The following is a 15,500-nucleotide window of genomic DNA, read 5'->3' as shown; positions in this document are numbered from 1 at the left end:
TGTCAGGTACAGGTGTCCAAAACAATATTTTCTGTCCTAAAGCATGTACGGGAATTATGCTTGCTTGGTATTTGTTTATTTGGTTAGTCAAACCCGGAGGCGGAGCGAGGGAGAGATACCAAAGTATTGGCTCCTTTCAAAAGGAATGACAACACTCTCTTTCAAAACTTGAACAAAACAAGCCAAGCACAAGCTATTCTTCAATTCAATTTTCCGATGACATTTAAAAAATGTAAAATTGCTGTCATTGTGTTCAGCTTCACTACCTTATTCATTGTTCGGTTGACATCAAAAACATGAGTGTCAAAATAAGCTGTGTGAGTGGAACAAGACGCCTGTTATCTAGCCTACTGTTTGGGACTTCAATGGGGAACATGAAAGTCAAACAATATCTCCTAGAATTCTCATTCCAGTCAAAACCAGGCGACAGTGTTATGTACTGATGGCCTGCTAGGCTGTGAGGCACGGGGAGGGAGAATGGACTAGATGCATGGTAACTACAGCCTGGAGAGGGTTATGGTGAGGAGGAAGGACAGGGAGGAAGAGGAGGATAGAGGATTAAAAATGGTCCAAGGAATTGATAGGAGCGAGCCAGGGAGAAGGGACGGGTGGGGTGGACCCAGCTGTGGAAGGGGGGATTTGGGGGCTGGGGGGGGCTCTTTGTGGGGGTGGAGTGATGAATGGTTCAGATGGGCTCTTATTTCTAGCTCCTGAATGTGCCATCTCGACAGGACCATGCAGGAAAAACACATAGCTGGCTCTGCTTGCTAGAAGGGGCCCGCGCCAACATAGCCCTCCTTCCCAGAAGAAAGAAGTAGATTTAGAAAATTAGATTTCTTTGCTCATCTCTGAGCAGAGCATCAACAAAAACGTTCTCCTGTCCACCTTTCTGTGTAGAACAGTATTGGTGGTGTGATGGTGTGATGTTCCCGAGGAGAGCATCATGGGATAGTGTCTGGTATCCACCATGGTGTTTTCTGGCTCTCAGGGAGAGTTTTTCCCCCTGCTCACTGATGAATGGGAAGCTGCTCAACACTAGATGGATTACTCAGTACACACACTCTCTGCAGTGCACACATATGTGTGCCATGTGTTGTGTGTGTGTGTGTGTGTGTGTGTGTGTGTGTGTGTGTGTGTGTGTGTGTGTGTGTGTGTGTGTGTGTGTGTGTGTGTGTGTGTGTGTGTGTGTGTGTGTGTGTGTGTGTGTGTGTGTGTGTGTGTGTGTGTGTGTGTGTGTGTGTGTGTGTGTGTGTGTGTGTGTGTGTGTGTGTGTGTGTGTGTGTGTGTGTGTGTGTGTGTGTGTGTGTGTGTGTGTGTGTGTGTGTGTGTGTGTGTGTGTGTGTGTGTGTGTGTGTGTGTGTGTGTGTGTGTGTGCGTGCGTGCGTGCGTGCGTGCGTGCGTGCGTGCGTGCGTGTGTGTGTGTGTGTGTGTGTGCGTGCATGCGTGGTCACTATCGCAAATGTAACATTCTGTTACCATGGCGTCAGGCTTGCTTTTCAGAGTTGGTCAATTCATTAGAAATATGTCTATCTATGAGCCTCTACAGGTGCATTAGTGATCCATGGCCGCAATGGCCAGGTGACTTTCCAAAGCGTTACTTCAGTGTACTCCCTATGGGTTCTCCCACCAACATAAAGCAGGGTGTTCATTAGTGCCCACTGCGATCATTACTGTCCATGTGTATTTTCTCCCACGCAACAGCAGGTCTGCACAGTGGAGCCCAGTAACCACCACCCACACCCCTGATCCCTGGAGTACCTGGGTCTAATCACGTGTTCTGTTAGCATCACATTGGCATTGTTCTGGAGGACAAAATGCCATTTCTATTGCTGTCCACATTTTGTAGGTAGATTTTAGATATACATTAGTCACTTCAGATGCTATCTGTTATCTCCTGCCGATACAATGGTGGACAATGATTGGTAGGGGACTGTTGTTGTTTGAGAGAAATAGCTGCAGGAAAATAGGAGACACTGAAGTGATTGCTGCCGAAGATGCGTTTTCTTAGACAAAAGATGAGCCTGTCGTGTGGAAAGCCAGCGGGAGCGCGGGGAGCGAAAGCGGCACACAATCAGAGCTCAACGTCTCCAACAGACACCAATTTCCCAAAATCCAACCTGACAAAACACTGGGCCCCACAATGACTCACCAAGCCTCCAGCAAAACCCCTAGAACAGCACAGAGAGGGGAGAGGGTAAAACAAGGGTTTCTAATACTAATACATAGAGCGTTCATTACCAGAGTGAGAGAGTGGCTTTGACTGAGGGTTTCAAAATGACAGCCCCTCATCTTGAATGGACATGACACAGGTGAGAGCAGGTCTGGAGGTAAAATGCCTATTAGGCCTCCTGGCTGTCAATCATCTTGCCTGGCCATCCTTGTTGTGTTCCTCAGGCATCTGTTGTGGACCTCAGCTCTGCTCTGCTCACCTGACAAGCCTCCCACGTCCATCTTCTTCAGGTTCTTGGCCTCCAAGATGACCACGGTCAGCTTGCCGGCGGTGGGCACGTATCGCAGGGAGAAGCAGATATCACCCAGCTTCTCTTGCTGTGAGAGGAGAGAGAGAGAGAGAGAGAGAGAGGAGTGATGACCATAGCTAGGAATAAGGATGAAGTTGTCTGCTGAAGTGACACATGGTTTGGGAGTGTAGTCTTGTCTGTCTAAAAGCTTAAACGCTTTCACATGGATTCTGTTTACCCATTTGGGTTTTCTTGGATCTTTGTAGGGCGCGGGCTGAATTTGGCCCTTGGGTGAATTAATTTGGCCCCCCAAGTTTTCTGAGCAATTTTGGTTTGGGGGGGACATAAAATAATGTAACAAAAGACCAGGAATTCAGCTCCAAGAGATTTTAATTTAGTAAATCTGTCCAACTATTCCCACACATAATAGAGATATACATGCTATCATATCCAAATGTAATAAAGGTTTGAAATTCTTATGTTTTAGTCAAATATCATATCTGTTTGGGCTTCTTGTGGTCAATTTGACAAATTATTTGTAATTATGTTCCGAGAGACAGAACGTCATCAATCGTTCCCTTGTGTCATACACATCAACATCGAAATAAACAATCGTAGTCACAGAGTGAACAGACTCAAAATGGGATTTATATTTCTGGCATTACGCATATTAACAAGTGGAACAGACTGATGCTCAATAAGTGTCCCAGGTCCAACTCGAATTACACATGATCGGAAACAGCCACTATGAAAAGACCTCATAAATCAAGGGCCAAGGAGGCCTGAACATTGATTTTTGTGTTATATACCAGAGGTCTTTCATCAAATTACAACCAAGACCGATTCCCTAATACTAAATATATGTGATGAGAATAGAATACGGTTGCCAGATGTGAGTTGTATATGGGGCAGGTTTATTCTCAGCCTGGGTTGCCATTACTCAGTCAGTGTATCTAGCTGTGCCTGGCCTGTACACTCAGCCCAGAGCCGACAGGACTAAATAGACTCTCACTTTAATGACAGAGGCTCCAGCTTCATCAACATAAACACACACTCCTCCCGGGGAGACATGGGCAGAGAGACTGAGAGTTAAAATAACAGATATAAATCATGCTTGTCTGAAGCCATCATGGTCTAATTTATCCCAGAAATATCTGGGAAAGGCCAGCGCTGCCTTTTGTGCTGCTAGATCCTCTCCTGCCGAGAGAGCTTCATGTTTGACCTGCCAGGTTGAGGAGGATGTAAACACTGTTTCACAGCCGTTGTTCCCTCAGTCAATACCGGAGTGTTATTTCAAAGCACGTTCGCAGGTAAATCCAATTGTCACCTCGTCACTTTTCTTCTCGACAACAGGCGCCGTTGTAAGGAACCTTTGTTTCTAGAAGAATACACGGCGGAAACAAACTAATTATGAAACCCCCTGATATGTTGATCATGTGTCGCTTAAAAAAGATTGGATTCCTTCTGAATTCATCTGGAATCCATCTGTTATTCTGGCAGTGTTTGACTTCATTTTAAAATGATGTGAACACTAATGCCGCCTTATCTTTTCCACAGACCTATTGTATATATAGTGGATAATCAACAAGGGGCTATGCATTCTGTGGAAAATAATGAACGACGTGGAACTCACCTTTTACGGAGTTGTATTATTTTCCAGAGAACAGATGATTATCAAAGTTGATTATCCCTTTTATACCATGGCTATAATTTAACACATTTGCCGCTACAAATGTGTTCATTTGCAGGTAGAAATGTGTTCAACATCCACTGTTTACTAGATAGCAAGTTTACTAGATAGTTAAAGTAGTTGCCTTTATAGCCAAACAAACAGACTTGCTAGTTTAGTCTATTATTAAACAATAACAATCAAATTAAACAATGCCAATAATGTTTTCAATTCAACTTTTGCTTTCAAAAGCAGCTCAAACATAGAACATGTAAGAATGAACTATAGCCATTGAATTCTACAGTGCTGATATAACGTGCATTATAGGGAAATAATCCATGCTCTAGAATGCCCTTCAAGCCAATCAGAAACGAGTATTCAACAATACCATGGTATAATTAAGTAGTAAGGTGTGGAAAGTGTGTACGGTGTGGAAAATGGCCAATATACCACAGCCATGGGCTGTTTTTAGGATTTTACTGTTCTAATTCCGTGTGCAACCAGTATAGCAATCAGCATTCAAGGCTCGAATCACACAGTTTAGAATTAAGCAATAAGGAACCTCTGGGGTTTGTCGTATAAGGCCAATATTCCATGGCTAAGGGCTGTATCCAGGCACTTCGCGTTGCTTCGTGCATAAGAACAGCCCTTAGCCGTGGTATATTGGCCATATACCACACCTCCTCTGGCCTTATTGCTTAAATGATACCCCAGAGGAAATATTTGGGTCAACATGTCTCTCACTCTCTGTGGATGCATATGTTTGCATAGATATGGGTAATGTGTCCATACATTTTTCTGAGTGGATATTGGGATTATTCTGAAGCACAAACTTTGCCCTTGGTCTAGTGTGGTCGTGCCAAACGTAGAAGCATGGGGAGAAATAGGAGTTGGCTATAGCGCACAAACAGATCTGGGACCAGACTAGTGGTTGGGCTGTTCAGAGCATCTCTTTAGCTAGCCGCTAGGACCTCATTGGGTATCATTTGCAGCCACTGAGGCACGGCTGATGTGTGAAACATTCCTTTCTGTCACTGTTACACACATTCAATGAGGACCGGAACTTCTTCTTGACCCTACCGTCTCTTACACACCCACATAAGTTGCTTGGTGTGTCACATTATCCTTGAAGTCTTCGCATAATGATCCCATTTCAACATTTGTATAACCATATAGTGTTTAAGATGGTGCTCACGATGGTGAAAGTGGCCATTTCAAATCAAATCAAAACATTTCAAGGTCCTTCAGCGAAAGCCCACTCAAGTGAGCGACTACCACTTTAAGGGCGTTAAGACAGTGTCTCAAGCCTTTTGCGTGAAGTGATCAGGTGTAGCTTGTCTGGTTCTGGAACAACGCTACAGATTGAGATGTCCTTCCACTCTCTGGCACCACAGGTGTGAAAATGAACCTTTACATGAACCTAGCGTGCTGCTAAAAACAAGGTTCCCCTAGCAAACCACGCTTAAATGCTGCACGCCATAACATTTACCTTGAACATTGTATCTCCATCTCTCTTTTATTAATAGAATGAGAAGCATTGAGGGATGATTAAGTGACATTTTTCAAGAGAGATGGAATACCCTGGACTACTGTATGGCACTGAGCTCACTCTTCAACATTTTTAACATAGTCACACGATTGTCGTGTGATAAAATGTCTGATCGTGGATTTTCTAGAAATGAACTGTTACCTTGGTGACAACACTCCATGCAGACTGTCGTAACTTTGGGGAAGAAAATATTAGGAGTTTCTGATGTGTAAACTTGGAGTTATTACCTTATATATGTTATATATATATTATATTATTTACCTCCTCCTTCTCGGCGCTCACAAGATCCCGCCACTCCTCGGTCACGTGACTAAAGTCAATCTTGTTCATGGGCAGCTTCACGTCTCCGATGGCGTCGTGCTTGGAGAAGCGGTCAAAGTCGTACACCGTCATCATCAGCGTCTTGCCTCCCAGCTCGACGTAGGGCACCTGGGGAGAACCATATAACCACTAGAAGAGTCTGTCCGAACATGAAACCTATCTCTAAGTGTCTTCTGGTGGAACTTACTTATCTCAATTAAGGATGAAAGTGAAGTAGTCTATTGTTGACACCTGTAGTAGCATAGTGGTGATAGTGGTGCTTTACAAAATGTCTGCCAGATTGGCACGCTGCATCAAAGCTACTCCCAGGCACTGGTATTACTTGTCAAGGAATAGAGAGGAGTCGTCGTGAGTTGGGGAAGTTCTGGTTCTAGAGCATTACAACTCAATCAACCCCACTCCTCCTCCCTCCTCCTCCTCTCCTTCCTTCTCCAGTCCTGTGTGTGACGGACAGGCGGCAGGCAGTCTTATCTGCCAAAGATCCGGGGCGAAGGAAGGGGTGCTGGTGGAGGGGATGTGAAGAGGAGATGAGGGTGGGGTCTAGGATTTGATTCTTGATTGCCTCCAATTGAGCTGTTTTCCAGACAAAGCTCATTACAACACGGTGACAAACTGCCTGATTGGCTAGAAAAGAGATAAGACTTCTGAAGTTTGTCCTTGACACTATCACCACCACGACCAAAGAACACTCCTAGCTCCTTAATTTCTATAATGGAGCCACTTGTGATTACAGGTAGGCGCCGGTGGGATAAATAAAGCTTCACAGATCTACCATGTTTTCTGAATTCCAAAATAAATATGCTACTGGTATTTAACCAATCTGGCATTTAACCAATCTGGCAACCAGCATCCCCCCAGCCCCCCACATATGCTACGTATTCCTCGCTGCAGACAAACACCTGTGCTCTTTGTACTGCTGGATGAATACCACAACTCTTCCTCCACAGATGAGATACTGTAGCTACAATCACATTTTCGAAACTGAGAAGGTTTTGCTCAAATTTAGGCCAAATCAAAACAAGAAAGAGAGAGAATAAGGAGAGATGTAAGTTTGCATCTGCCTGTTTGAATCCTGATCATACAGAGGCTGTGTGGACCAGGAGGCAGTGTGTCAGCAGGTTGTTACTGGGCCAGCTGTGTGGACCAGGAGGCTGTCTGTCAGCAGGTTGTTACTGGGCCAGCTGTGTGGACCATGAGGCTGTCTGTCAGCAGCTTGTTACTGGGTCAGCTGTATGGACCAAGAGGCAGTCTGTCAGCAGCTTGTTACTGGGCCAGCTGTGTGGACCAGGAGGCTGTCTGTCTGTCAGCAGCTTGTTACTGGGCCAGCTGTGTGGACCAGGAGGCTGTCTGTCAGCAGGTAGTTACTGGGCCAGCTGTGTGGACCAGGAGGCTGTCTGTCAGCAGGTTGTTACTGGGCCAGCTGTGTGGACCAGGAGGCTGTCTGTCAGCAGCTTGTTACTGGGCCAGCTGTGTGGACCATGAGGCTGTCTGTCAGCAGCTTGTTACTGGGTCAGCTGTATGGACCAAGAGGCAGTCTGTCAGCAGCTTGTTACTGGGCCAGCTGTGTGGACCATGAGGCAGTCTGTCAGCAGCTTGTTACTGGGCCAGCTGTGTGGACCAGGAGGCAGTCTGTCAGCAGTTTGTTACTGGGCCAGCTGTGTGGACCAGGAGGCTGTTTGTCAGCAGCTTGTTACTGGGCCAGCTGCTCCATGTCTATACACCTTACCTGAGCGAACACACCACAGCATGCAAATGACTTGGTCATAGAACGAACAAACACAACCTGCTTAAACTACTGTGTGGTTTGTGTATTGTGTATTTGTCATATTCCTTGAGAAATGTCTATTGTTGCTATTATGGATAACAAAGTGTACTACTTCTACTACTACTACTACTACAACTAATACTACTCCAACAACATCAACTACTACTACTACTACTACTACTGCACAAACCTACGTTTGAGAGTTGCATGGGTGAAGTATTGTCTAGTCTACTCTTATACCTTGAATAAGTACCTTGAATTGGAACTGCTCGTTGAAGGTGGGGTTTAGGGTCTTCCGGTGGACCTTGGTCTCAAACTTCTTCTTTTTGTCAGGTAGCAGGTAGACCTTGACGTAGGGATCCGAGGTGCCGCCCATGTCCATGGCTGGAAGGTCCGCTGCTTGGATGATCCCTACTATGAGCTGAGGAGAGGAAGGGTGGAGGGGAGACAACAGAGACTGGTTAGCACTACAGTCCTACCCACAGCAATACCAGACTACCCACAGCAATACCAGAGCCTTGATATGACTGTCATCCCATCACCATTCTAACAGAGCACCAAACTTTGGTTCAATTGGAATAAACCCCGGTCTCATCACTGGTGCAAAACGCTAGGATGGAGAGACGCGGCATGTCATGGGTTCAAAACGATCACCAGCAGAATTGAAGTCAAGAGCCTCTATAGTTTAGATTTAATTATGAGAAACAGGCCCATCGGTAATCTCCTACAAAGGGATCCATACCTACATCCATACATTCTCATCTGTAGCTCTTTACATTTTACATCATGGAGGCAGGCCATAGGTGATATTAAAAGTAATGCTCCTGTGAAAGCCACGGTGGTTTAAGCCAAAGCAGCATTAAGGCGGCGAGCAGTCGAGGTCAGGACCTGTCAGAGCTCTGCAGTGATTGGCCTGTTCTCCACCACATCAGGCTGATAATTGATAACCATGCTGGGGGGCAGGGGAGGCTGATTGACCTGCCAGTCACAGCTGCTTCCTCCAAGGCCTATTGAGGCCTCCTAGTCAGTCAATCAACTTCCTGTCAGGCAGCCATCAACCGGCAATCTGGAGGGGACCAGGGCACTCAGCCATGGAGCTCTCCAGCAGTTGCCAGAGCCAGCCAGCATGGATTATTGTAATGTGAGAAATAAGGCTACCCTCTGCCATTAAAACGCATGGATTGGCGTAGCAATGGATGCTGGATCGCATCATATTTTGTGACCCGTGTTTTCGCAGTTCAGATCAGAGTGCTAAAGCAAGGCACTGTATCTCAGTGCTAGAAGTGTCACTACAGACCCTGGTTCTATTCCAAGCTGAATCACAACTGTGATAGGGTGGAACACAATTGGCCCTGCATCACCCGGGTTTTGCCGGGGTAGGCCGTCATTGTAAATAAGAATTTGTTCTTTAACTGACTTGCCTGGTTAAATACATATTTTTTTAAATGATGGGAGGATGATGATGGGAGTGGAGGATGACTGTGTGATGATACGATACAGAGGCCAAAGCAAATTCTCCACAGACAGCTCACTGTCCACGCACAGCACAAGTACACTGCACAGGAACGCAACATGGAAGGAACATAGATGGAACCCCCTCCGTCAATGGGGGTGATATTGTGCCAAAATGCACCCATGTTAATGCATAACATTCTCACAACATTGTTGTAACACAAAATAAAGTATACTCTTGTTATATACACTGAGCAGAGATTGGAACCAACCAAAATCCGGAAAATAATTACATTTTTTCGAGGAACAGAACCAGAACCAGAACCAAAAATGAAAGTGATCTATACTGTTCTGGAACAGATCCATTATTTTAAAAGCATGGTAACTGGTTAATAGCATTATTTTATATTCCAGGCATTTTTTCCAGTCCAACAAAAAATTGACTACAATGCTTTTCGTAGTTGTGTCAAGTTGGATGGTAGTGGATCTCTACCTCGAACAGCTTGTTCCATTTCATCCCACAGATGCTCATGTGGATTGAGATCTGGTGATTGGGCAGGCCACTGCAGTCAGCTGAATTCACTGTCATGTCCGTGGATCCATTCCTATACAATCCTAGCCTTATGGCATGGGGCATTATCCTGCAGAATAAAATATATTTGCAGATGGATACACTGATGCCATGAAGGGATGCACCTGATTGGCAATGATGTTCAGATATCCTGTGGCATTCAAATGTTGCTCCACTTTTATCAAGGGGCCCAATGTGTGCCATGAATACACACCCCACACTATCACACCACCACCACCATCCTGCAATGTTATCACGTAGCATGATGGATGCATGTACCCATACCCTAGTCCTCCTATCTGCGTGAAACAGCAGGAACCGGGATTCATCAGACTAGGCAATGATTTTCTAATTCTCTAGTGTCCAGTGTTTTCATTCCTTAGCACACTGCAACCGCAGAAAAGACGCCGCCTGCCATACCCCATTCGTGTCAAGGTACGATGAGTTGTGCATTCTTTTATGGGTCTCTAGGCACCAATGTTGTACTTGACTGTCAGTTGACCAACTGTAGCCAGTCTGTTGCGCTGCACAATTCATGTCAGCATCCTTTGTCCTCTTTCATCAATGACCCATTTTTGACCACTGGCCTACCGTTTGCTGGATGTCCATTGGGTGGTGGACCACTATTGATTTACACGGGAAACTGTTGAGCGTGAAAAACCCAGCAGCGTTGCAATTCTTGACACACTCAAACTAGTGCACCTGGCGCCTACTACTATACCCCATTCAAAGGCACTTACATTTTTTGTCTTGCCAATTCACCCTCAGAATGGCACACATACACAATCCATGTCTCAATAGTCTCAAGGCTTAAAAATCATTCTTTAACCTGTCTCCTCCCCTCCATTTATACGGATTGAGGTGAATTTAGCTGGTAACATCAATAAGGGATCATATCTTTCAGCTAGATACACCTGGTCAGTCTATGTCATGGAAAGAGCAGGTGTTCCTAATATGTTGTACACTCAGTGTAGTTTGAACATAAAGCTAAAGCAACCAAAAGGGAACGACTAAGATACTGTACATGTACTGTATGTTCTTCAAAATGTATGAAATATATTTTGTTCTCTCACCCATCTACACACAATACCCCATAATGACAAAGTGAAGACATGTTTTTAGAAAAGTTAGCAAATGTATGAAAATTAAATACAGAAATATGTCATGTGCATAGGTATTCACACCCCTGAGTGAATACATGCTAGAATCACCTTTGTCAGTGTTTGCAGCTGTGAGTCACTCTAAGTACATCTCTAAGAGCTTGCACACCTGGATTGTAAAAATCTTCAAGCTCTGTCAAGTTAGTTGTTGATCATTGCTAGACAGCCATTTTCAAGTCTTGCCATAGATTTTCAAGACAATTTAAGTCAATACTGTAACTGGACCACTCAGAAACAATCAATGTCGTCTATCTGTGGGATAACTATTACAAAACTCAAATCAGATATTCTGCTGTGAAACCACCTCTATTGTTTAATACAACACATACAGGACAAATGTCCACAGTCAAGAGTTAAACAGTCAGATTCAGACTAGCTGAATATTTCATCATATTTGAATATTCTCAGAGGGACCAGTTGAGTCAAGTGTAGAAAGGGTCGTAGCTACACTAAAGTGGATTATTAAAGGGTACTACTAAACTGGATTATTAAAATGTACTATTAAACTGGATTATTAAAGGGTACTACTAAACTGGATTATTAAAACGTACTATTAAACTGGATTATTAAAGGGTACAACTAAACTGGATTATTAAAATGTACTATTAAACTGGATTATTAAAGGGTACTACTAAACTGGATTATTAAAACGTACTATTAAACTGGATTATTAAAGGGTACAACTAAACTGGACAGTGGTATAAAGTACTTAAGTAAAATTACTTTAAAGTACTACTTAAGTAGTTTTTTTGAGGTAACTGTACTTTACTTTAATATTTATATTTTTGACAACTTTTACTCCACTACATTCCTAAAGAATAATAATAATGTACTTTTTACTCCCTACATTTTCCCTGACACCCAAAAGTAGTCGTTACATTTTGAATGCTTAACAGGACAGGAAAATGGTCCAATTCACACACTTATCAAGAGAACATTTTTTATTTTTTTATTTTTATTTTACCTTTATTTAACCAGGTAGGCTAGTTGAGAACAAGTTCTCATTTACAACTGCGACCTGGCCAAGATAAAGCATAGCAGTGTGAACAGACAACACAAAGTTACACATGGAGTAAGTAAACAATTAACAAGTCAATAACACAGTAGAAAAAAAAAGGGGAGTCTATATACATTGTGTGCAAAAGGCATGAGGAGGTAGGCGAATAATTACAATTTTGCAGGTTAATAACACTGGAGTGATAAATGATCAGATGGTCATGTACAGGTAGAGATATTGGTGTGCAAAAGAGCAGAAAAGTAAATAAATATAAACAGTATGGGGATGAGGTAGGTCAATTGGGTGGGCTATTTACCGATAGACTATGTACAGCTGCAGCGATCGGTTAACTGTTCAGATAGCAGATGTTTGAAGTTGGTGAGGGAGATAAAAGTCTCCAACTTCAGCGATTTTTGCAAATCCCTGGTCAACCCTACTGCCTCTGATCTGGCGGATTCACTAAACACAAATGCTTCATTTGTAAATTATGTCTGAGTGTTGGAGTGTGCCTTTGACTATCCGTAAATTAAAAGAAACAAGAAATTGTGCCGTTTAGATTGCCTAATAGAAGTTATTTGAAATTATTTATACTTTTACTTTTGACACTTAAGTATGTGTTTGCAATTACATTCACTTTTGATACTTAAGTATATTTAAAACCAAATACTTTTGGACTTTTACTCAAGTAGTATTTTAAGTAGTATGACAATTGGGTACTTTTTCCACCACTGAAACTTGATTATTAAAGGGTACTACTAAACTGATTTATTAAAGAGTACTACTAAACTGGTTTATTAAAAGGTACTAATAAACTGGTTTATTAAAAGGTACTAATAAAATGGTTTATTAAAAGGTACTAATAAAATGGTTTATTAAAAGGTACTAATAAACTGGTTTATTAAAAGGTACTAATAAACTGGTTTATTAAAAGGTACTAATAAACTGGTTTATTAAAAGGTACTAATAAACTGGTTTATTAAAAGGTACTAATAAAATGGTTTATTAAAAGGTACTAATAAAATGGTTTATTAAAAGGTACTAATAAACTGGTTTATTAAAAGGTACTAATAAACTGGTTTATTAAAAGGTACTAATAAACTGGTTTATTAAAAGGGTACTATTCCAATCTTTGTTTGTGTTATTGTTACGAATCCCTTTTGGCCCGACAGTCTAGGGGGAATGGTAGTGAGACCCGTAACATAACTCACGTAAATTATAATAGTGACAAAGTAAAAGTGAACGAAATAACCACGACAACCGAAATAATACCGTCAAACTCAGGGTTTATTTCTAAACACACGGTAATGGGGGGAGCAGGAAAAAGGGGCTGAGCTGGACCCAAGGAAAGAAACAAATATGCAAAAACACCACTAAGCTAGACTAGCCTATTTCAACAACAGCTAACTAACTAACCAAAATACAGTGGGTGGTCCGCCCAGTTCTAACTAGTGTGTGTTAACAAAGTTTACCTACGGGTAGTGTATGCCCATGGGCGACTTGTCTTGGTTTCCCCCTTTTCCCACCAGCAAACAAACAAACACCATAACCAAAACAATACTCACAGGTGATGACAAAGTGCTATGGAGGTGCTCAAACAAAAGAGAGGTTAATTAATACACAGAGAGCGCGTGCAAAACAGAGGTCTACAAACATGGCATTTACAAAGATTGAGCTTCTGAAATCTATCAAGAGCAGAGTTCTACCAACTTGGCATTACAAAGATTGAGCTTCTGAAATCTATCAAGAGCAGAGTTCTACCAACTTGGCATTACAAAGATTGAGCTTCTGAAATCTATCAAGAACAGAGTTCTACCAACTTGGCATTACAAAGATTGAGCTCTTGAACAAACAAATGATGGGGTTTTTAAACCATGGGTAAGGAACTGTGATAGGGTAGGAAACAGGAGGAGGTGTGTCTTCTGATTGATGGGTTGATTGTTGACTGATTGGGGAGTGATGACTTTCACCTGTGAGGGGAGACGGAGAGAAAAGAAACACACAGGATACACACAGACACAGGATACCTGTATCCGTAACACTCCCACCCTTAAAAGAGCAACCCTAGGGATTGCGACCACAGTATTACAATTAATACTCACAACAAAATTAATACCTACAACAACAACAACGTCAACCTTGCCAAAACATACAAAAATCATTTTTACACACGAGACAAAGCATCTGCCAACACATTATCTGAACCCTTTTTGTGGCGGATCTCCAAATTATAATTTTGTACAATCAGCGCCCAACGCATAAGGCGCTGGTTCTGGTTGTACATTCGGTGGAGAAAAACTAAGGGGTTATGGTCAGTATACACAATCACTGGTAGGGCACTGGAACCAATGTATACTTCGAAGTATTGCAGAGCCAACAACAAAGCAAGAGCTTCTTGTTCTATTGTCGCATAGTTTGTTTGACATTTATTAAATTTACGGGAAAAATAACAAACAGGATGATCTACTCCACTCTTGTCCTGCTGCAGTAGAACAGCACCAGCACCTCTGGCACTAGCATCTACCTCAAGCTTGAATGGTTGTTCAAAATCTGGAGCAGCAAGTACAGGTGTACTACACAAGAGTGCTTTCGCAGACTCAAAAGCGCTCTTACAATCAGGGGACCACACAAATGATCTTGCCGGACTGAGCAAATCAGTCAATGGAGCAACTACTGCAGAGAAATTTTTACAGAAGCTACGGTAGTAGCCAACCATCCCTAAAAAGCGGCGTAGCTCTCGTCTAGTGGTAGGTGCAGGGAATGCAGTTATAGCCAAGACCTTGGCATCAACAGGGCGCACCTGTCCATGGCCAACCTCTTTACCGAGATAGGTAACAGTAGCCTTCCCAAACTCACACTTTGCCAAGTTCAGGGTTAGAGAAGCAGTTGCCAACCGTTCACATACTACCCTTAGCAAGTCAACATGATCTGACCACTCAGACGAATAAATCACTAGGTCATCAAGGTATGCACTACAATTAGGAACGCCAGCTAATACAGAGTTAACCAGTCGTTGGAAAGTGGCTGGTGCATTTCGCATCCCAAAAGCCATGACTGAGTACTGAAGGAAGTTGTCTGGGGTCACAAAGGCAGAAATCTCAGAAGCACGTGAAGTTAACGGAACCTGCCAGTAACCTTTTAAGAGGTCCAACTTGGTCACATACTTAGCAGCACCAATAGTGTCGATACAGTCGTCCAGTCTGGGTAACGGGAACGAATCTGGCATTGTGACAGAATTTACCTTTCGATAATCCGTACATAACCTGGACGTACCATCAGGTTTAGGAACCAGAATGCAAGGAGAACTCCAAGGGCTTGAACTTGGCTTAGCCAGGTCATTCTCCAACAAATATCTCACCTCATCCCTCATTATCTTCCTCTTGGAAGCGTTGATACGATATGGGTGTTGCTTGATAGGTGTAGCATTTCCAACATTAATGTCATGTTCCAACACATTTGTGCGAGTAGGAACGTCATTAAAGAGACATGGAAAACTGTGTAGTAGCTTCACAATATCATTAGCCTGTCCATCCGTTAAATGAACCAGACCTGACTGGATA

General features: G+C 43.0%; 1 protein-coding gene across 3 annotated transcripts in view; it reads right to left on the bottom strand.

Moving 5' to 3' along the window:
* LOC139393190 (synaptotagmin-1-like) overlaps positions 1 to 15,500 on the bottom strand; it is a 232,308-nt gene that overhangs the window by 12,552 nt on the left and 204,256 nt on the right. For all 3 annotated transcript variants that reach the window (XM_071141620.1, XM_071141623.1, XM_071141621.1), the window contains 3 exons: positions 8,017 to 8,184; positions 5,939 to 6,106; positions 2,430 to 2,547 (listed from right to left, as the gene is read on the bottom strand). In XM_071141620.1, the coding sequence (XP_070997721.1) occupies positions 2,430 to 2,547; positions 5,939 to 6,106; positions 8,017 to 8,184 (454 nt within the window). The remainder of the gene's footprint in view (positions 1 to 2,429; positions 2,548 to 5,938; positions 6,107 to 8,016; positions 8,185 to 15,500) is intronic.

This window comes from Oncorhynchus clarkii, chromosome 33 (assembly GCF_045791955.1).
Source record: "Oncorhynchus clarkii lewisi isolate Uvic-CL-2024 chromosome 33, UVic_Ocla_1.0, whole genome shotgun sequence".
Classification (NCBI taxonomy): Eukaryota; Metazoa; Chordata; class Actinopteri; order Salmoniformes; family Salmonidae; genus Oncorhynchus; species Oncorhynchus clarkii.
This window is presented reverse-complemented; position numbering and strand designations above follow the sequence as displayed.